This window comes from Heptranchias perlo, chromosome 25, assembly GCF_035084215.1.
Source record: "Heptranchias perlo isolate sHepPer1 chromosome 25, sHepPer1.hap1, whole genome shotgun sequence".
In the NCBI taxonomy this organism is placed as follows: Eukaryota; Metazoa; Chordata; class Chondrichthyes; order Hexanchiformes; family Hexanchidae; genus Heptranchias; species Heptranchias perlo.
Genome location: NC_090349.1, coordinates 13181770 through 13204810, shown reverse-complemented (window position 1 = coordinate 13204810; position 23041 = coordinate 13181770). Strand labels below are relative to the sequence as shown.

The 23041-nt window shown below is 42.2% G+C and overlaps 1 protein-coding gene across 4 annotated transcripts in view; it reads right to left on the bottom strand.

Moving 5' to 3' along the window:
• Positions 1 to 17919, bottom strand: part of rnf10 (ring finger protein 10) — a 38002-nt gene extending 20083 nt beyond the window's left edge. For all 4 annotated transcript variants that reach the window (XM_068005648.1, XM_068005650.1, XM_068005649.1 and 1 more), the window contains exons 1-5: positions 17458 to 17919; positions 12008 to 12198; positions 11107 to 11315; positions 5147 to 5237; positions 723 to 907 (exon numbers count right to left, since the gene is read on the bottom strand). In XM_068005648.1, coding sequence (XP_067861749.1) covers positions 723 to 907; positions 5147 to 5237; positions 11107 to 11315; positions 12008 to 12198; positions 17458 to 17551 — 770 coding nt within the window. In that variant the 5' untranslated portion in view covers positions 17552 to 17919. The remainder of the gene's footprint in view (positions 1 to 722; positions 908 to 5146; positions 5238 to 11106; positions 11316 to 12007; positions 12199 to 17457) is intronic.
• Between the last annotated feature and the right edge of the window lie 5122 nt (positions 17920 to 23041).

The following is a 23041-nucleotide window of genomic DNA, read 5'->3' as shown; positions in this document are numbered from 1 at the left end:
TGTCTGGCTACCGAATCAGCCAGTGACTATATCCAGGGATGGACAAAGGGAAGTTATCCTCTAAATTCCTTCATCTCATATCCACAAATCCTGACAACAAGGTCCTCCATTACAGGTAAAGAAATCTCACCAGGGGTACAGAAAGTAACCCTCTACTTAGTCAAACACAAAGAGAGTATGCTAATTTTACAGTATGTGCACATATTGGGGGTGATATTAAATCTCAAGAACAGGTGGGAGTTGAAAATAGTTGGTTTTTTGGGTCGCGACCGCAACCCGGCTTTATTTCCAAGTTTAATGTTGGCGCGCAAGTATAGGCTTCCCATTGGGAATGCAAAGTCCAAAAATTTTGCAGTGGCAAAATTTTCCATTAACATCTTAAACATAGCATTAATCTTTTCCATAATGGTGGAGGGAAGAAAGTCATCACATGTTCACATAGGCTTATCAGAGATCATTTAAAAATGATATTCAACTACTGGCTCTTTGCCCCAGCCATTACAAATAGGCAAATTTTTAGACTTATTACTACTTTGTGATTACAACATAAAAAGTACAATGTTTGTCACAGCTACCCCTCCCCCAATTATTCCAACTGAACTGTATTATTCTGACAAATTATTACCATTACGCTTGGCTCGTTTTCCCAATGCAAGACTACTATTTTTGCAAATAGAAAACCCACACTAATATTGCTTGAAAGAATCAGCTCTCATTCTCACCTCTTCAGGTCTTTTTTGTGTACAGCCTCATAACAGATAGGACATTTGCCCCAGGTTCTCTCACTCAGGGATAGATAGTGGAGAATACATGCCCAACAGTAGATGTGTCCACAGCGAGTTATCTTTGCAGCAGAGGGAGGATACAAGCAGATTGGGCACGAGGGAACTTCATGACTACAAATACGCTACAAAAAGTAAAGGCACACTTTAGTAACCTATAGTCACAATATGATGCAAGGAACAATACCTTAAGGGCTCTCTATAAAGTAGGGGGAGGGTCACCCCCAGTCTGGCTCTGGGCTGCAAAACCATTTCATCCAGGATTGCACAGGATGCAAATTTGATGAACATGCCACACCAGTGAAATGGTAGAGCTGATTTTGACTTAAGAAATTTGGCCTAGATTTGGAATGGCCCAACGAAAAAGCAGATCAGATGCAGATCAATGAAAGGATTGAAGGCACTGGCATGGTTGCTAATATAATCAGGATCTGGACCTTGGGAGTGCTAGCAGGTTAAAACATATTTAAGAGCAACAAGTCTTTCTTTTTAATATACAGCTTTTTACTGCAATTGATGCAAACGTTAGGCTGGTTCTTGTACTAAATAAAACTGTCCTTACCATGAACACAGAAATCCGAATCAGGCTGTGGTAATGAAAATTCTTCTCAAATTAACGAATAATTGAGCTCAATGGTAGGAACAAGGCTTCACTTCAGCTCCCCACATCAGGCCCTAGATCCAGGCATCTTCCTACTGACCCCCAACTACAGCAATCAACCCAATTGATAAACCCAACCCAATTGATAAACCCAACCTGCTGTCTGCAAAGAAGTTCACCAGCAATTCCCTAGCTTTTATGTCAAACAAGCACTGTGTTAACTTGGTCTGACAACAGATACACAGGAAAGCAGTATGAGAAAGAAAACATCAAGGTAGAGAGCAATAGAAATTCAGAACAGGGAAATAACAGCCAATTACTGATTAGGTCACTGCCAAAATAGCAATTTAGAGCCTATAATTGACTAATAGGATGCATTGGTATTTCCAGCCAGTAGTCGTGGTCCATATCGGTACCAACGACATAGGTTAAAAAAGGGATGAATTCCTGCAAGGTGAATTTAAGGAGTTAGGAGATAATTAAAAAGCAGGACCTCAAAGATAGCGATCTCAGGATTACTACCAGTGCCACGTGCTAGGAACAAGAGAATAGACCAGATGAATGAGTGGCTGCAGGGATGGTGTAGGAGGGAGGGATTTAGATTAGTGAGACATTGGGACTGGTTCTGGGGAAGGTGGGACCTGTACAAGCGGGACAGGTTACACCAGAGCAGGACCGGGACAGACGTCCTCACGGGGGTGTTTGCTAGTGCTTTTGGTGAAGGTTTAAACTAGGATGGGAACCTGAGCAGGGAAACAGAGGAGGGGGAAAACAAGGATAGAAACAAAAGACAGAAAGGGAAGAAGCAATAGTGGAAGGCAGAGAAAACACGGGTGAAAAATAAAGAGTTTTATTTTGCACTATGGCCCTAAGATGACTAGCAATCTTAAAAAGACAAGTCTAAAGACATTGTCTCTAAATGCGCAGAGCATTCGCAATAAGGTAGATGAATTAACAGCGCAGATAGATATTAATGGTTAACGGTTATGATAATAGTTGCGATTACGGAGACATGGCTGCATGGTGACCAAGGATGGGAACGGAACATCCAGGGGTATTCAATATTTAGGAAAGACAGGCAAAAAGGGAAAGGAGGTGGGGTAGCGTTGTTAGTAAAGGAGGAAATCAATGCAATAGTGAGGAAGGATATTGGCTCGGAAAAATCATGATGTGGAATCTGAATGGGTGGAGCCAAGAAACACCAAGGGGCAGAAAACATTGGAGGCCTATAGACAACCCCCACCAACAGTAGTGGAGATGTAGGGGAGGGCATTAAACAGGAAATCAGAGACACATGCAAGGGTACAACTATAATCATGGATGACTTTAATATACATATAGATTGGTCAAACCTGTGGGGGGAGGAATTCCTAGAGTGTGTACATGATGGTTTTCTAGACCAATACGTTGAGGAACCAACTAGAGAACAGGCAATCCTAGACTGGGTATTGTGCAATGAGAATGGATTAATTAACAATCTCGATATACAGGGTCCCTTAGGGAAGAGCGACCATAACATGATAGAATTCCTCATTAAGGTGGAGAGTGAAGTAGTTGAATCAGAAACTAGGGTCCTGAATCTAAATAAAGGAAATTACGAAAGTATGAGGTGCGAGTTGGCTAGGATAGATTGGGGAACTTTACTAAAAAGGGACGACGGTGGATAGGCAATGGCTAATATTTAAAGAACATGTGCAGGAATTACAACAATTATTCATTCCTGTCTGGCGCAAAAATAAAACAGGAAAGGTGGCTCACAAAAGAAATTAGGGATAGTATTAGATCCAAAGAGGAGGCATATAAAGCTGCCAGAAAAAGCAGCAAGCCTGAGGATTGGGAGCAGTTCAGAATTCAGCAAAGGAAGACAAAGATTGATTAAGATGGGGAAAAATAGAGTGAGAGTAAACTAGCAGGGAACATAAAAACTGACTGAAAGCTTCTATAAATATGTCAAGAGAAAGAGATTAGTGAAGACAAACGTAGGTCCCTTACAGTCAGAAATGAGGGAAATTATAATGGGGAACAAAGAAATGGCAGAACAATTAAACACACACTTTGGTTGTGTCTTCACAAAGGAAGACAAATAACCTCCCAGAAATGTTAGGGAACCAAGGATCTTGAGAGGGAGGAACTGAAGGAAACCAGTATTAATAGAAAAATAGTGCTAGGGAAATTAATGGGGACAAAGGCTGACAAATCCCCAGGGCCTGATAATCAACATCCCAGAGTACTAAAGGAAGTGGCCTTGGAAATAGTGGATGCATTGGTGATCATCTTCCAAAATTCTATAGACTCGAACAGTTCCTACAGATCGGAGGGTAGCAAAATGTAACCCTACCATTTAAAAAAAAAGATAAAAGACCAGTTAGCCTAACATCAGTAGTGGGGAAAATGCTAGCGTCTATTATAAAGGATGTGATAACAGAACACTTGGAGGGCATTAACAGGATTGGACAAAGTCAGCATGGGTTTATGAAAGGGAAATCACACTCAACAAATCTACTGGAGTTTTTTGAGGATGTAACTAGTAGAATAGATAGGGGAGAACCAGTGGGTGTGGTGTATTTGGATTTGCAGAGGCTTTTGATAAGGTCCCACACAAGAGGTTAGTATGCAAAATTAAAGCACATGGGATTGGGGGAATATACTAGCATGGATTGAGAATTGGTTGACAGACAGGAAACAGAGGAATAAACAGGTCTTTTTCCAGGTGGCAGGCAGTGACTAGTGGGGTACCGCAGGGATCAGTGCTTGGGCCCCAGCTATTCACAATATGTATCAATGATTTGCATGAGGGAACTGAATGTAACATTTCCAAGTTTGCAGACGACACAAAGCTGGGGTGGAATGTGAGTTGTGAGGAGGATGCAAAGAGGCTCCAATGTGATTTAGACAAGTTGGGTGAGTGGGCAAGGACATGGCAGATGCAGTATAACGTGGATAAACGTGAGGTTATCCACACAGATTGTAAAAACAGAAAGGCAGATTATCTGAATGGTGATAGATTGGGAAAAGGGGAGGTGCAACAAGAACTGGGTGTCCTTGTACACCAGTCGCTGAAAGCGAGCATTCAGGTGCAGCAAGCAGTTAGGAAGGCGAATGGTATGTTGGCCTTCATTGCAAGAGGATTTGAGTACAGGAACAGGGATGTCTTACTGCAGTTGTACAGGGCCTTGGTGAGACCACATCTGGAGTATTGTGTGCAGTTTTGGTCTCCTTATCTGAGGAAGGATGTCCTTGCCATGAAGGGAGTGCAACAAAGGTTTACCAGACTGATTCCTGGGATGGCAGGACTGACGTATGAGGAGAGATTGGGTCGACTAGACCTATATTCACTAGAGTTTAGAAGAATGAGAGGTGATCTCATCGAAACATATAAAATTCTAACAGGACTAGACAGACTAGATGCAGGGAGGATGTTCCTGATGGCTGGGGAGTCCAGAACCAGGGGTCAGTGTCTCAGGACACAGGGTATGCCATTTAGAACCGAGATGAGGAGAAATTTCTTCACTCAGAGGGTAGTGAACCTGTGGAATTCTCTCCCACAGAAGGCAGTGGAGGCCAAGTCATTAGATGTATTCAAGGAGATAGACATATTTCTTAATGCTAAAGGAATCAAGGGATATGGGCAAAAAGCAGGAACAGGGTACTGAATTAGACGATCAGCCATGTTCATTTTGAATGGCGGAGCAGGCCTGAAGGGCCTAATGGTCTACTCTTGATCCTATTTTTCTATGTTTCGAAATACAAATACTATACTCACCACCTGCTGTACGAAGTCCCAGTTCACCAACATATCTGGATCAGCAAAGTGAACACTGTAGTCCTGCTCTTCGGAGACCACAAACTGACAGCTTGGATACAGAAGATGGGAAATTAGCCAATAAAAACTGATAGCTTAAATTAGCATTTACAAACTGCTTAGTGTTTGTGTTGCTACTACTAATCCTTTGTACCTCATGTCCTTTATGTGCCACAAAGCTATTTAGGTACATGAACACTGACCATAGCAGAATTTCAGCAGTACACAGTAATGTCATTGTTTTGAGGGGGCAGTGAAAAGAATCACCAAGATTACCATAATGTGTTCTGTAGCTAGCTACTGCAGAATGCAACAGATTTCCAGCATATTCTTAAGGTACACAGTGCAAGGGACCTCTAAACAGGAAAATAGACAAAACCAAATAATTTCAAATTCTCCCTCTAAGTGGAATTCCACATATAACACCATATCCAGAAGATATGAACCCCCCTCCCCCAAAGTGTGAGCAAAGCACCTTTCTGAGCTGGAATGAGAGTTAGGCGCAAGAGGGAGGGGGATGTTAGTCAGCAGGGTGGCGGGGACTAGGAAAGTCAGAGAAGGAGGTCCCACAGACACTGGTCCTATCCAACAGGTACAAGGTACTAGATACATGTGAGGATAAGGACGGAGGCTGCAGGGAGGGTGTCCAGAATGTTAATCATGGCACCATGGAGCATGAGGCAGTCCAGGGATGGGAGGGGGGGAAAAAAAATCAGTAGAAAGTTTGTAGTGATAGGGGATTCTATAATCAGGGGGCTAAATAGCGTCCTCTGCAGTCATGATCGAGAGTCCAGGAGGGTGTGTTGCCTACCTGGTGCAAGGGTAAAGGACATTTCAGAGTAACTGGAGACAAACTTGAAAAGGGAGGGGGAGGATCCTCTTGTCATGGTCCATGTCGGCACCAATGACATAAGGAAGAACAAGGAGGTCCTGCTAAGGTAATGTAAGAAGCTAGGAACTAAATTAAAAAGCAGGACCTCACTGGTGGCAATCTCAGGATTACTACCCAAGCCACATGCTAATTAGCACAGGGATAGGTAGATCAAAAAGGTGAATGCGTGGCTGATAGAGTGGTGTGGGAAGGAGGGGTTCCATTTCATGGGACACTAGCACCAGTACTGGAACAGGAAGGAGCTGTACCAATGGGACAGGCTGCACCTGAACTGGTGGGACCAGAATCCTGGTAGAAAGTATAAATAGGGCAGCAGATAAGGCCTTAATTGAGCAAGATGAACCAATCATCCGATAATACCAGGTAACCTTTGTTCCCACTTTCCTCTGCCCATGAATTTTCCACTCTCCACTTTTCAAAGTCACCTTCATTTTCATCCATTTCAGAGAAGCCAGTCAGAACCATAGCATGCACCAGTGATTCGCAATACATCAGCCTTTCTGCCTTGTCTAAGTTGCTCAGAGAAACTCCAAATAGCAACTCTCTTGTATTTTGGGATCATTGATCCCCAGCTTGCCGCAAAATTGTTTCTCTATGTCTTAGCCAAACCAGACTGCCTCTCCATCCTTGATGGAAGCAGTGGCCATTTGCTTTAACACCTCAATTGGCAGGTTGATGTATAAAGTCTAATGTGGAATTCCAATTAGAGGGATAGCAATATCAAAAGCCTAAAGATAAAAGAAACAGGAGATAAATGTAAAGGTCAGACCAGGGTAAGGAATAAAGATAACAAATGGTCAAGGAACAAATACATTTATAAAACAAAAGTATAAAAGGACTGTTAAAAATAAATCAAAAAGGAATAACCATTAAAGATGAATTAAACTGCCTACATGTACACAGCGTCCAAAATTAAACGGGGGGGGGGGGGGGGGTGGGAAACTGGAGGCAATAATCCATAGCAAGGAACCAGATGTAGTAGGAATATCTGAAACTAGAACAGGACTGGCAACTAAATATTGCAGCTTATAACAATTAGAAAAGATAGGGAAGGAAGAAGGGGTGGAGTAGCTGAACTAAGATAACAATGGCAGTAGTAAAAAGGGATATAACTAGCAGAGAAAGGATAGAAACAGAATCCATATGGACTGCAATAAAAGAGAAGGGATCGATCACACTAAGAGGAATACTACAGACCACCTGATAATGGAGAAAGGAATATGTAAGCAAATGTGTGAAATGAGTAAAGGATATAGAATAATCATGGGAGATTTTAACTATCCCCAAATAAACTGGCAGAAGAGGTAGGCAAAGGGGTACAGGGAAAAGAGTTTTTACAATGAGTGCAGAACTCCTTTTTTATCCAGTATGTAAAAAGCACAAGGGGAAGCACTGTTGGATATAGTAATGGGAAATTAACCAGAACAGATGAGTAACAAGTGTTGGGGAACATCTAGGCAATAGCGATCACAACATAATAAGGTTTAAGATAAAAATTGAGAAGGACATAAGTAAAACAAGGACCAAAGTAGTAAATTGGAAATAAAACTGATTTTAAGGGGATGAGAATGGATCTAGGGAAAAAAAAACTGGAAAAATTTACTTGTGAAGAAATAGAACAGCAGTGGGAAACATTTAAAACGGTGATCAAGAGTATCCAGGAGAAATATATCCCACTAAAAAGCAAGAACTAGCCAGTAATGACACCACTGATGAATAAAGAAATAAGGGCAAAATTGAAACTAAAAGAAAAAGGCATACATTAGGTACATAGACAACAATGGAGAGGATGATAAAAGGGAACTCAAAAGGTAAGGAAAAAAAGTTTAAAAATATAATTAGGAAGGCAAAGAGAAACTACGAAATTAAATCAAGGAATATAAGAAATAGTAAAGTATTCTACAGGCATATAAACAACAAAAGAAATCAGGATAGGGTCACGAAGGGATACACACGATAAATGACAGCGAAATGGCAAAAATATTAAATAATTACTTTGCCTCAGTATTTACCAGGGAGATTAACTTGGTGGACATAAGATATCAAAAAAGATAACTACATTTAAGATGGGGGAAGGGGGGGGGGGAAGTAGATAATTGATAAACTAATCAAACAGAGGATAAAACAACATGTCCGGATGGATTGCATCTGTGCATATTAAAAAAAAGTTAGGGAAGAGATAGCAGAGGCACTATTGCAGATGTATAAAAATTCATTAGTAACGGGAATAGTGCCAGAGGACCGGCAGACAGCTAATGTGACACACCATCCTAACTTGGAAATATATCACCGTTCCTTCGTCACTGGGTCAAAATCCTGGAACTCTCTACCTAACAGCACAGTGGGAGAACCTTCATCACACGAACTGCAGTGGTTCAAGAAGGTGGCTCACCACCACCTTCTCAAGGGCAATTAGGGATGGGCAATAAATGCTGGCCTTGCCAGTGACGCCCACATCCCATGAATGAATAAAAAAAAATCCTATATTTAAAAAGGGAGATGAACAAGTCCAGGGAAGTATGGACCAATTAGCTTATCAGTGGTAGGAAAGATCTTTACTTAAAGATGTAATAGAAAAACATCCAGAAACCAAAAATATAAAAGAATAGTCAGCACAGATTTCAAAAGGGAAGGCCAAGCTTGACCAACTTTATTGAATTCTTTGAAGTAACAGGAAGGAAGGACAAGGGTAATGCAATAGATGTAATATATATTTGGATTTTCAAAATACCTTCAATAAGGTACCACATAGTAGACTCATGACTAAGGTCCCTTGACTCCACATGCTCTGACAAGTACCAGAATTGTAGCCAGCTTGATATCCAATCAGAAAACAGAAAGTAGGAGTTAAAGGTAGTTACTTAGACTGGCAAAAGGTAGGAAGTGGTGTTCCACAAGGATCAGAGCTGGGACCACTTTTGTTCACTATTTACATAAGTGATTTGGACTCAGGAATCAGAAGTACAATTTCAAAATTTGCAGATGACACCAAATTGGGGAGAATAGTTAATACTGAGGACGACTGCGACAAAATACAGGAAGACATTAATAAACTTGCAGAATGGGCATGTAATTGGAAAATTAATTTCAAAATAGACAAGTTTGAGGTGGTACATTTTGGTAGGAGGAATAAGGAAGCCACACACTTCTTGGAAAAGAGGAGTCTAAATGGGGTCGAGAAGCAGAGGGATCTGGGGGTACAGATACACAAATCACAAAGTAGCGACACAGGTTAACAAGGCCATAAGAAAAGCAAACCAAGCACTGTGGTTCATTTCTAGAGGGATAGAAATGAAAAGCAGAGAATTTATGTTAAACTTGTATAGCACCTTGGTCAGACCACGGAGTACTGTGCACGGTTCTGATCTCCATATTATAAAAAGGATATGGAGGCACTGGAGAAGGTGCAAAAAAGATTTACTAGGATGATACCATAACAGAGGTTATACCTATCAGGAAAATCTGATCAGGCTGGGGCTCTTCTCTAGAAGAGAAGATTGAGGGGTGATCGGACAAGTCTTTAAGATAATGAAAGGGCTTGATAGGGTAGATGTAGAGAAGATGTTGCCACTTGCAGGGGAGACCAGAACTAGGACCCATAAATAAAAGATAGTCACTAATAAATCCAATAGGGAATGCAGGAGAAACTTCTTTACCAAAAGAGGGGTTAGAATGTGGAACTCACTACTTCAAGGAGTAGTTGAGATGACTAGCATCGATGCATTTAAGGGGAAGTTAGATACACACATGTGGGAGATGGGGTAAGGAGAAGAGTGGGAGGAAGCTTGTGTGGAACATAAACACCAGCATGGCCCTCTTGGGCCAAATGGCATGTTTCTGTGCTGTGCATTCTATATAATTCTATGTAATATGGAACAGTAAAATTCCACAGCTCAGCTCGATTACTTTCACTCAAAAATAAGAGGTGGAATAAGTGAACTGAATTTAATTCTCCAGAACTTATCTGCAGAGCCACGTAGTAATACAACTGTGGTTGGGCCCAGGACAGCAAGCATTTTCTAACCACCACTTCCCAATAAATTCATATCAACCACAGTTCTGCAGCATTGCCTATCCCCAGGCCTATCCAAATGCCACTAAATGATTTAGCACGTGCAAATTGGCTGAAGTGTTTTTTTTAAACGCATTAAAAGCTCATCTAAGATCAGAAAATCAACTTGTAGGAAACTGTGTAGTCATTGCTCACTCGTTCAGCAATATATTAGTGGGACACGGCAACACTCATTAAATGCAGCATGGCTTGGGAAAGAAGAGTGCCTCACCACACTGCCATTTCACCAGCAGATTTGGTTTTGAATCTAGCACAGTCAGGCAGTATGAAAATCGTCTCTCCCCCTCTCTGCTGACTGAGGGCACTATTCAAAATGTGTAGGGGCAGTGGCAGCTGAATTGTCCAGAAAAAGTAACTGCAAACGCTGGAAATTGAAAACAAATAGAAACTGCTGGCAGTAGAGACAATCAGCATCTGTACAGAAGAACGACAATTTAGTGTTTTGAGTAGAATGATTTAAATGCTAAAGGGTTTACCTAAAATACTAATGTATTGCATCTCTACAAATTTACCTGCCATGTATCTTCAGCATTTTCTGTTTTTATCTTGTGAATGGGTTTCAGCCCACATCACAAAAATGACCACATGCTAAATGGTTAACCTCAATTAGAAGCTTTGTAAGCACAGTTGGTGAGGAAATGAAATCACACTGGTACAAGAGAGTGACAAGTTTGGCCGAATACAGGGAGCTTTACTCTGGATCTTGTACTGCTAAACTTGACCAAGGATGATGCATACACTGAGCATCAAGCAAGGGAGTATTCAATTGCTGGCCTCAGCACAAAAACAGCACTTTTTAAACAAACTTCCAAACTATAGGAAAAACAATGTTTACATCACATGCCAAATATGTAGCAATGTAGCTGATTTGGAGTCTGTGCATAATTATCATCCCTGCAAATTAAGGTGAAGTAAACAAGTTCAAGTCACTGGATTCATGTTGCTCCTCTTACTTACTTGGCCTGCAAAAACTGCTCCTTGTTGAATGGCTTATGTTTATGTCCCCACTTGTTTCTTCTGCCCCAGCCTCCATGCCAACTGCCATCATAATGTGAGCCTGACTGTCCACGAGGTTCAAATGTAAAGTTTAACAAGTGGTTTAGGCTTATCTTCCTAGGACCAGTAAGCTGGGCAGAACTGAACTCTGCCCTCTGCACCTCTGCTACCTGTAGACAGAAGAAAAAAAGTCCTTTATTTTGTGCAGTGGTTCAACTTCTAATAAATAACTGATGTCCTCTCCTCTCCCCAATTTTTTCCCCATACTCCTTCACAACTAATGGTGAGGACTCATACTGCATTAAATTCCATGGGTGTCAGCCCTCAAGTATTTCACCAAAGTGGCGATTCATACACAAACAGACCATCAGCAGGCTATTTGACTAGTTGGGCCATCACAGCAGAGACTGATCCTATCTTCACACAACCACCATGCAATCGGCAGCACACATCCCTTGAATACACAAACCCCATCAAATTCTTCCTATCCCCAAGCTCAGGCATAGGTCAAATGTAACATCTTCACTGCACATAGCTAACTCAGTATACACAAGGATCAAGCCCAGAACCTTTGCAGCCTGTACAGCATCTTAATGGGTAGGCATCTACCAACTCTGCTATTAGGAAGGGAACAAACACTTCAGTTATCTGCCAAATTCATCTTGCACTATGTATTCAAGATTAAAGGCAGAGCTAGCTTCATACGTTTACCTCGTACAGGCCAGTTAGGGTAAAATGAAAACATAAAAGACTGAATAATCTCTTTCTTCCTCCCAATGGTTCTTTCAATGACCAACAGCCCTGCATTGCATTATACATCTTCTACTAATTAAATCACCACAGTAAGATTGCTCAACCTCACCTCTTCCCGTCTTCCACCATTACCAGAAGTGCTAAATGATTTGTTGCTGCCACGTGCAGGGGGTCTCTTGTCAAAAGCTTTGCTTTTCTGTGGATTGGGGCGGCGGGTCTGGTTAGATACATTTTCATTTTTGGGAAAAGCTGGGTCTCGTTTCCTGTTGTAGCGTCTTGATCCATTTCCACCTTTGCCATCTGCAGAGTTTTAAAAAAAACACCATTCATTTTCATTCCATTGGAATAGAACGGTCAACCTGAACAGGAGAAATCCAAGGACCTCACTAAGTGAGTTGCTCCAAGCTTTCTGGTTCATTAGGAATTAGTACAAACCAATGTTAGACACCTGCATCTCAACTACATGTATAGCTTGTACTTGCATTCCTACAGAATATTGAGCATGGAGGCCTACAAAAGCATGGGTAAATGTGCACATTCTTCAACAGTGTATTTATATGCAGCTGTCAAAGCCGAAAATTATTGAGCTAGTCCAGTGTGTGTGTGTGTGTGCGCGCGCGCGCGCGCGCGCGTCAGAGGAAAGAGCAGGGAAAGTGAGAAAGGACAGACATCCATGGTGGATTACAATCCTCAGCATCTTAGATGGGGGGAAAAAAACAACCAGGACTCCTACTTCTTGCTGCTAATCAGTGACCCCAATAGAAATTCTTGTGGACATCAGGGAGCACTATGTTAGGCTATATATATTTTAACTACCCCACCTTTCTATTCAAAGATGATTCTGCAAGGAGGATTTTTTTTTTTTTTAAAAAGGAAAGTAACTGTACACATTTTTTATATAATTAGCTGGAATGTATTTGTAATACAGGATGCATTCAGATTCAAAAGGAACCAAAGATGCAAAGGAAAAGAATTTCAGAATGGCAAATTTTCACCAACTTGAGGTTCAGGTCTAAAAAAACCAGGATTAGAGCACTCATGTAGAAATAAGCCTCTCAACTCCATTTATTGCCATCTTCATTAATGTGGCTCCAAAAATGAACAGCATTAATACCCAGTTAATATTGACAGGTCACATGTGACAGACTTGACACTCAAATTCCACACCCCTGTGCAATATACACAGGGAGCAGCAGTATTTGGTATAGTGAGATGACAGCTACTCAGTTTTGAAGAGTCCATCCATCAAACTTCCCTGTATTTGTAGTGCACAGATCATAAACCAAACACAAAAATCCACCTCCGGAGTGAATTGGTCAAATCCCAAACAAGTTGCAGCACAGTACACTGGAGCTCACGTCTGCTATTTTCCACACAGCAAGTTCCTGGTGTCACTGGAAAGCACTAGACAGATGAATGACCCTAACCTTTCTCTACAACAGCCAGCTCAACAGCATTTATTGAAGTCAGTCACTAGCCTGTACTCAACCCAAGAACTGCTACATGGATGTCAAAGTGTGGGGGGAGGGAGAAGAGAGAATGAGGAATAGTACATCTAATTTTTTTTAAACGAAGAAAATTACAAGAGTTGCAAATTTTAAAGTCAACAAAAAAGTGTAGACATGTCAATCCAAAATGTAGATGTAACACAGAATTTTGAGGGATGGGGTAGAGAAATTCCAGTTAACTGTTTTCTCCCTTCCCCCTCAATAGTTTTGCACTTATTGAATAGCAGTGCCACTCCTCAAGTGACAAAGTCCCTGCAAGTTTCATAAAGGTTTAACTATAGTATTTTACAACTAAATTAATTGAGATGGCTCCACAGACTTGTATTAATAATTCCAAGTTACCAGGAACAAAAATTTAACTATAATCACGGCGCAAAAAATCCAAGGAAATTTAGAAAACAAGCTGCTAACCACCAACACAAATGTCAAACATTTAACTGGCTGATAATTTTACTCTTGAAAGTTGTCTGCTTTATCAGCCATGACCAGTCACTTGAGTAACCAATTCTTGCATCTTCATTCCAACACACATCTCAAAGCGTTTCTGAAAGAACATAGTTATCAGCAATTTAACCAACAAGCTCCTTCAAATACAATAATTAAGGTTTGAACACCACACAAAAACAAAAAAAGTGTATTTATATGGATTAAACAGCACACCAATCTGCACGACACAACTAGGTTAAACCAAAATTAGAATATTTTCACAGTCTTAAGATGAACCATTGAAATTGTTAACAAAATGAGTTTACATAACTAAACATGTTTATCAAGCAAATACAAGTCATAAAAACAAGTTTGGCATGCAGTTAATCTGGCATGTGCATGCTACAAAGTTTGCCACATTACAATGAAGCACCAACACATGTCGTGCCTGGAGTGATAGGTCATGGGTTCACACCAGAATAACCTCCCCTTTCTCCCCCAATCCACCTCCCCGCCCCCCCAAAAAATCCTAGAATCGTACAGCACAGGAGGTCATTCAACCCATCATGCCGTGCCGGAATAATAGAGTGGAGATGCCGGAAATTGAACTCAGGGTCTCATACACTCCACAACTTGGCTACATCCCCTATCAACACAAATTTAGTTGCCAGAGGGGCCAGACATTGATTTTTCTCCTCCTGGCCAGCCACACAGGACTGGCAGATGTCTGGGTCCAGGTCAACCACCTTCTTGCTACACAAGATCTGCAGCTACAAGGACAAAATGAGATGGGAAGAAAAAAAGTTGCAGAGAAAATTTTGCCTTCACAAAAAGAAACTCTAATTATTAATTTTTTTAAAAATTAAAATAAAAGATTGGTTAATCAATTACCTACTTTCCATCACTTGTTCAACACAGTATTTTTCTCCTCAGTGACTACAGCTGGCCTGCTAAAGTCAGTCAAAGTTTTTATCAGTGCACAGTCACAAACTTACCTATACAGTTTTTGTTGTGCCATATAAATTTTGCTGACTGGTATTACAAATGAGATCTCCAAATCTGCCCAGGGTTCAGATCATACCTCAACTCCAAATGCCAATTAGAACTACTGAGTTCAAATCATTTATAGTATTGGTTGGTTTCAAAAGTAGTCATTTGAGAATTTTGTGGCCTTGCTGATTAAAAATATCCCATTTGTGCCATGGGATATTTACCAGCAAGAAAAGTTTTTTTTTTAAAATACAAACTTGACTAGCACTGGCATTATTGGGCAAAGTCATCTTACTCCACCCCCATACAAATAGCACAGCAGCTTTGCTCCCAATTATGTGATAGAAAGAAAATGAGGGAAGAGCTGCACTACATGTGCAGTTCATCAACACCACCCCCCTCCAAACTTACCAGAGAAGCACTGCATCATGAAATGTGAACAAAATCAAAATTGGGGCAAGAGGTAAGAGGACTTTGTTTTCAGCAGTACCACTAGTTGCAGTACCAAAGTCTAATTCTGACTCCGTTGAAATGTCAGAGGTAAATCACTATCGCAGCTGCACAACAGGAAGATCCCAAGTCTTTGATCTGTGCAGACATCACCAATGGCCCCTAGGTTACAGAAAGAAAAAATAAAGTGTTTCTACCCCAGTCGTTAAACAACCACCCTCTAGGGAAGGCATGTGGTGACCAGGTAGCAACAGCATTGGGTTCAGTCAGATGATCTGCTGACTCAGCGTGGAGGCTCACATGACTGACGAGCACAGTCCTGTAGAAAGCTGCTATCCATAGAACCATACTCCACTAGGAGTGAAAAATTTCAAAACCTGCCTATTTTCATTGAACCAATAAAAGTGACACAAGGTTACCCCAATGTCACTAACCTGAAAAACAACTCTACAGGTGTCCCCTCATCTGAGGAGACACCAATAATATTGAGCATGAAGTCCAATCAACACTACAGAAGCTTACATTAAAACTAAATATTGTTACCTCTGTCGATTAAACAGTGTATATCCTGCAGTGCCTATCAGTCACAAAAGGAAATCCAGGAAACATGGCATCTCTTATTTGCAGAAGTTAATCAGAAGAGTATTTACAAAAACTTGGACAATTTAAATATAATGCTATTTTTAACAGTACAGTAAATAGCTTCAGTTAGCTCCATTTTCCCCACTGTTAACAGAATATAAAAGTGAGTATCAGTGTTCTAATGTTCACATTAACAAGTATACATAGATCATCAGAAAGATACTTGATTCTTGAAGTTTACATATGAAATAGCCAACCTTAAATCAACCCTCACCCTAATGGGAACTGTTTGATGTTACTCAAATTTTTTTTTTGCTTTCCCACTCATTCTTTTTCATCTCTGCTAGCCTTCCATTATTCTTCATGCCCATTTCAGACTCAAGTCTTTTGTTCCCCAGCTACTTATATATATGCCCCTCAAGTTTAGTAAGACTCAAACCACATACTGGACAAGTGTATCAGATGCTTTTTGGGAGGGAAGATAATGAGGTGAACCAGATGTATGGAAAGAGAAAACCATGCTCAAAGTCTCAAAATCACACATGGTGGTGTTTGGATACTGATACAGCATGCACAACATATAGAATGTACTGCACAGAAACAGGCCATTTGGCCCAACTGATCTATGCAGGTGTTTATGCTCCACACAAGCCTCCTCCCATACCTCTTCATCTAACCCTATCAAGCATATCCTTCTATTCCTTTCTCCCTCGTTTTTAAAATCTAGCTTGCCCTTAAATACATCTATGCTATTCACCTCAACTACTCCTTGTGGTAGCAAGTTCCACATTCTGACCACTGAGTAAAGAAGTTTCTCCTGAATTCTTTATTGGACTCATTAGTGACTATGTTATATCTATCTCCATACTGCCACATCTGCTTTCCAAAACCCAGAAAACTTAAAACAAGAAATTGGTCAAGACCATGGGGTACTGCTAGATTTTAATCCATTAAAACCATAGACTGGCTGGTTAAACATCAACAGTGCCCTGAAGTATTGCCTGGGTCAGGTATCAGATTACCAATTCTGTCACAAAAGATCAAACTCAGCTCCAATGTACTCAGGATCAGGTATATTATTTTAAAAAAGCAAAATACTAGAGATGCTGGAAATCTGAAACAGAAAATGTTGGAGACACAGGTCAGGCAACATCCATCAGGAAAAGAAGAAACAAGGAGATAAATGACCAGGTAATTTGTTCCAGTGATGTTGATTGAGGGATAAATATTGGCCAGAATACCAGAGAGAACTCCCCTGCTCTTCAAATAGTGCCATGGAATCTTTTACATTCACCTGAGGGAACAGACAGGGCCTCGGTTTAACATCTCATCCAAAAGATGCACCCTGACAGTACAGCACTCCCTCAGTACCACAATGGAGTGTCAGCCAAGATCTTGTACTCAAGTCTCTGGGGTGGGACTTGAACGCACAACCTGCTGATTCAGAAGCCAGAGTAGTACCCACTAAGCCAAAGCTTAACGAAACCTAAGACAATCCTGACAGATGTGAGGGAGAGTGGTGGTTCAGCGAGTCTTTTAACATTGACCGCCATGTAAACAGTGCATACGCTGGAGGGGAGGGGAGGGGCGTCACCGGCCCTACCTTGTTTGGCTTTACTGTCCGAGGGCGGCGCCTTATTGGGCCCCGCCGAGGAGGAACGTGCAGACTTCTTTTCCATGTCTGGATTTTCGAGCATCAGCTTCCAGCAGCTCAATGGGAACGACGTGGCTGGTTGTGCCAACCGATTTTCCACAGGGCATCGCGTAACTAAACCTAACTTTAATCTTCATCATGGCGACCTCTGCATCGTGACCAATCTAAAGATGGCGAAAATAAACAAGAGCAGAGCGGCTGGTGGAAAAAAAAAAGGAGCGGAGGGGGTGGGGGACGAAGTCGGCTCCAAACAAGCCCTTTGTGATGAGTAGAGGGGGTCCAGCTATTTCACTTGGCCCCCACCCCGCGCTCCTGAAGCGGTTTTAGTTTGTAAGGCCGCGCTTGCCTCTCCAGCACCCTCACTACCCCCTCACAGTAATGGCGACGAGTCGCCAAACAGGAACCGGGAAGCCCGGATGGAGCCGCTTATATAGACGCTGGGGGGAGTGGCGCCTGCGCATTAACGCCTAAGAGCTGGGGGACGCTGGGAAATGTAGTTTTTTCAATGTTCCACCAAGCCGCGCCTCTCTATGTCCAGCCAATAGCCAGCCGCCCTCGCTGATCACGTGATCCTTGTCACAGCCACCTCCCGCTTACGCTGGCAGCTAAATATTACAAGCCAGGTACTTGCTGGTCATGGGAAAGACCAAGGGTTGGAGAGGAGGAATGTTGCACAGGGTAGTATCAGATCGTGTCTTTGGGTGGCACCTATGTAGTGCAATAATCTTTGTAGATTTTTTTTTTGCATTTTTTCATTTACAGTAAGCAATAAGTAAAATACATACCAACCAATGTGGCAATCCAATCACAAACTGAAATGAAAAAAAAGTAGGGGAGTTCTGAAGAAGATCAGACACCCCAAAGTTAACTTGTCTTTTCTCTTTACATATACTGACTGACCTTTCCAGCGTTTTTTGTTTCTTGGCACAAAAGTAGCTCACCCCCTACCCCTGGAAAAACATATGGTGCCAGTCCTGGTAATGCACCACCAACACCTCAGACACAAAATGTGTCTTTAAGGAATTGACAAGATAAACTATTATTTTTAAGCACAGTCTGCAATCTGCTGATTTCCTGACCAATTTCCTTCAGCTCGCCCATTGATAAGACTGAATAATAGATGTGGCTCCCTCTCCTTCCTTTTTTTAAATTTTTTTTTCTTTCCTATTCGGCCCCCCTTTTATAAGAAGGGGGGGTGTGGGGTGTGCTTAAATACTAAAACCAAACAAACCAAAACCAAGTGTTCAAATTAAAATTGTTATTATCCTCGTCCAGGATGCACTCCAGCCCCTGCGGTGTCCACCGGTCGCGGAAAGCCTCAAGCGTACCGGCAGACACCGCGTGCTCCATCTCCAGGGCCACCCGGGCGCGGAGCATTCCGCGGAAGAGAGGCAGACAGGCCGAGCAACCGCCCCCACGGACCACGAGCATCCTAGACATGTGGATGGCCACCTTGGACAGGCCCAGGAGCAGGCCCACGAGAACGTCCACCGACCTGCCCGCCCCCCTCCTCACCGGGCGGCCAAAGATCAGGAGCGTGGGACTGAAGCGCAGCCAGAACTTGAGGAGCAGCCCCTTCAAATAATGGAACAGGGGCTGCAGTCTCGCACACTCAGTGTACAGATGGAACACGGACTCCTCCAGGCCGCAGAAATCACAAGCGGCCTGGGTGTCCGTGAAATGGCGTAACCGCCGGTTGCACGCGACTGCACCGTGCAACACCCTCCACCCCTCCCTCTCCTTCCTTGACTTCCACGGATGTTAGAGCTGATGACATCATAGTATTTGCATTTCCAAAATTGCCCCACAGCCTTATATGCCTTTTTAAGCCCTTCTTTAAAAAATAATGCATTATCAAAGGGGTTAGTAATCCAATTGTCCAGATCACTGGTGATTTTTTTTTCATTTTAGCCTTGGTTCAGTGGTAGCACTCGCACCTCTGAGTCAGAATGTCACAGATTCAAGTCACACTCCAGTGACTTATGCACATTAAGCTGAAACTTCAGTGCAATGCTGCACTATCGTAGATGCCCTCTCAGGTAGATGTAAAAGATCCAACAGCAATATTTGAAGAATAACTGGATAGTGTTCCTGGTATCCTGGCCAACATTTATCCCTCAACCAACATCATTAAAACAGATTATCTGGTCATTTATCCCATTGCTGTTTGTGAGATCTTGCTATGCACAAATTGTCGGCCGCATTTCCCTACATTACAACCGTGACTACATCTCAAAAGTACTTCATTGACTGTAAAGTGCTTTGTAAGGTTCTGAGGTTGGAAAGGCACCATATAATGAAAGTTTGTTTTTTCTTTCCAATGTGTAACCCATGAATGGTGTCTCAGACTTACTACAGTCTCAAAAAGCAGAGTTAATTTGAAAGCTATTTCCTGTGAAGGAAGACATATCCCTGAGATCATTCTTCTCATCACCATTTATAGCAGACAATTTTACAACACCAAGTTATAGTCCAACGATTTTATTTTTAATCCCACAAGCTTTCGGGGGCTTTCCCCTTCCTCAGGCGGTGTGGAGTTCCACACCGCCTGAGGAAGGGGAAAGCCCCCGAAAGCTTGTGGGATTAAAAATAAAATCGTTGGACTATAACCTGGTGTTGTAAAATTGTTTACAATTGTTAACCCCAGTCCATCACCGGCATCTCCACATCATTTATAGCAGGTAATGGGACAACAATCTCACAGCTTTGTCACCATGGTCAAAAGAACGAGTCTTTAAAATGGTAACTTACTGAAATAATATGAAGTCAGATTACTGTTTTTGCACCAAAATGGTAAACAGATTTACTTAAAGCACTTACGAACATTCGAATGAACTATGACGGACAGGAAAAGACTCTCTGGTCCATCCAGCCTGTCTCACACAATTGTGATACCCTGTGTATCATAATATATACACTCCCCACCCCACCCAAAACCATGTGATCTCCTGGGAGAGGCAGAAAACAAGATAAAAACCCAGACCAACTTGGGAAATTCCTCTCTGACCCCTTTGGTGATTGAAACTAGGCCAAGAGATCACTCTGGCCCTGATAATTCTATGCATTAAATTACCTACCTTTTGTAAGAGGTGATCTCTGCCCCAGCCAGAACCAGGTCCAGCTCTCACTTTTTTTTTTATTCGTTTATGGGATGTGGGCATCGCTGGCAAGACCAGCATTTATTGTCCATCCCTAATTGCCCTTGAGAAGGTGGTGATAAGCCACCTTTTTGAACCGCTGCAGTCCGTGTGGTGAAGGTTCTCCCACAGTGCTGTTAGGTAGGGAGTTCCAGGATTTTGACACAGCGACGATGAAGGAACAGCGATATATTTCCAAGTCGGGATGGTGTGTGACTTGGAGGGGAACGTGCAGGTGGTGCTGTTCCTATGTGCCTGCTGTCCTTGTCCTTCTAGGTGGTAGAGGTCGCGGGTTTGGGAGGTGCTGTCGAAGAAGCCTTGGCGAGTTGCTGCAGTGCATCCTGTAGATTGTACACACTGCAGTCACGCTGCGCCGGTGGTGAAGGGAGTGAATGTTTAGTGTGGTGGATGGGGTGCCAAGCGGGCTGTTTTGTCCTGGATGGTGTTGAGCTTCTTGAGTGTTGTTGGAGCTGCACTCATCCAGGCAAGTGAAGAGTATTCCATCACACTTGAAGGAATTCAGTGAATTGGTGACCACCAAACAAGCTAGAAGCCTGTTCCAGAGGTCCATTGTTCTCTGGGAAAAGAACCATCTCCTAGGCATCTAACCTAGATCTGGCCTTATACAACTTAAAATTGTGACCCCTGGTCCTCCCTATCCTATTTAATTGGAACAAACTGTCAACTTGAACACAATCTACTGTGCAGTTCTCCTTCTGGGAGAGTGGTCTATAGCAGCCTCATGGCATTGCTATTCATCATTTGCTTTCTTACCCAGTACTTTTCTTCATCAGACGATGGGCAGAAGCAGAGCCATTAGATCCAATGACACTTCACAAGACCCTGAAAATGTGGGTCTTCATTGCCACCATAGTAAGTTGACCCTTCTACATTTCCTAATCTAGACAATAACAGGAAAATGGTGTGCGCTATTAGCTTTACTTTATAATATAAAAGCACCTTAAAGAGCACCTGTATGCTCATGTAAAAGAATATCTTAGATTTCTTTAAAGAGGGTGAAGTAGACACTAATCAGGAACGCATGGGGTGATTTAAAGGCCTGACCGAAGAGACTGGTTTTGAAGTCAAGAAGAGATATAGCAAACTGAAGTAGCTTTGAAAGATAATTTTACGGGGCCAAGGATTAATAGCTAAAAGAACATCCTTCCATCATGGAGCTTGGAGAAGTGGGGTTAAAGCAGTAATCCAGAGCAGCGGACGCAGGCTAAGATTATATAAGAGTTTGTAAATAGGACTTCTTGCAACAATGAGGGATTTCAAAACTAGGCTGAGGATCTTGAAAGATTCACTATGTAGAGGGAGCCTGTGGAGTTAAGGCAGAGATGACGGTTTGTCTAACTTTGTGCAGGAGAGGACATGGGCTTCAGAGTTCAGGATTAACAGAAGTTTCTGATGGGTGGGGAGGCTTGGAAGCTTGTGAGAGAGCATTCAAGAAATCAATCTGAGGTGATAAAGTCACGGATGAGGGTTTCAGTTGCAGAGGGGGTCTGGCAGGCAATGTTCTGGAGTGAAAGGCGACAGTCTTGGCAATGGACCAGATGTGGGGTGAAAGCTCAACATTAATCTAAACTCATCAGTGGGCATCTGGATAGTCTCAGGATTCCACTGGCAAAGACAATTTTGATTGCCCACTTAGGCAGGCACACATCTTTCCGTTATGCTCAAAGGCCCACATCTGCAATTGCAGAATCTCCTTCATGTTTGCAGAATCCCAGAGAAGGCCAAATAGAGAATCCAGTGACAGATAGTTCAGTCCTACCATTTGGCAGATTATTCTGAATTCTCTTCCCTGGGTAACAAGTGCTAAGTGCCTTGTGTTGGATTTGATGATCCAGTTTCCTGTAGCAACTTGATTCAGTTGGTAGCACTCTTACCTCTAAATCAGAAAACTGTGGACAAAGCCCTTTCTAGGACAAAAGCAAATATTCTAGCCTGAGTCTCCTGGGCATCATGTCATGTATTAGTTTTGGAACTAGCAAAGATGGAACATCAGACTAATGTAAATTGGGAGACTCATTGAGTCTCACTCACAGTAATTTTGGTTTGTAAATTTTGTTGTATCTCACTACTAAAAATAATCACAGCTCCAAGTGTTTAAATGGGTTTGCAATCTGTCCTGTCCTTTAAGATCTCAATGCTAACATTTACTTGATATTGACATCTGTTGGTATATTAGAACAGTGCTAAATGCACAGATTATAATACCTGGAACAGTTACAGATGTTGGTCCCTTACACCATTGGGGATCTGGGGTGGAGAGTGTTGCATGGAGCAGTAGCGACAAACCGGTTTTTAAGCCATTCACAGACTACCAAGTTGCCTGTAACTTTTGCAGCCTGGATGAGTATTATGACTATATGGAGAGTGAGAGGTTG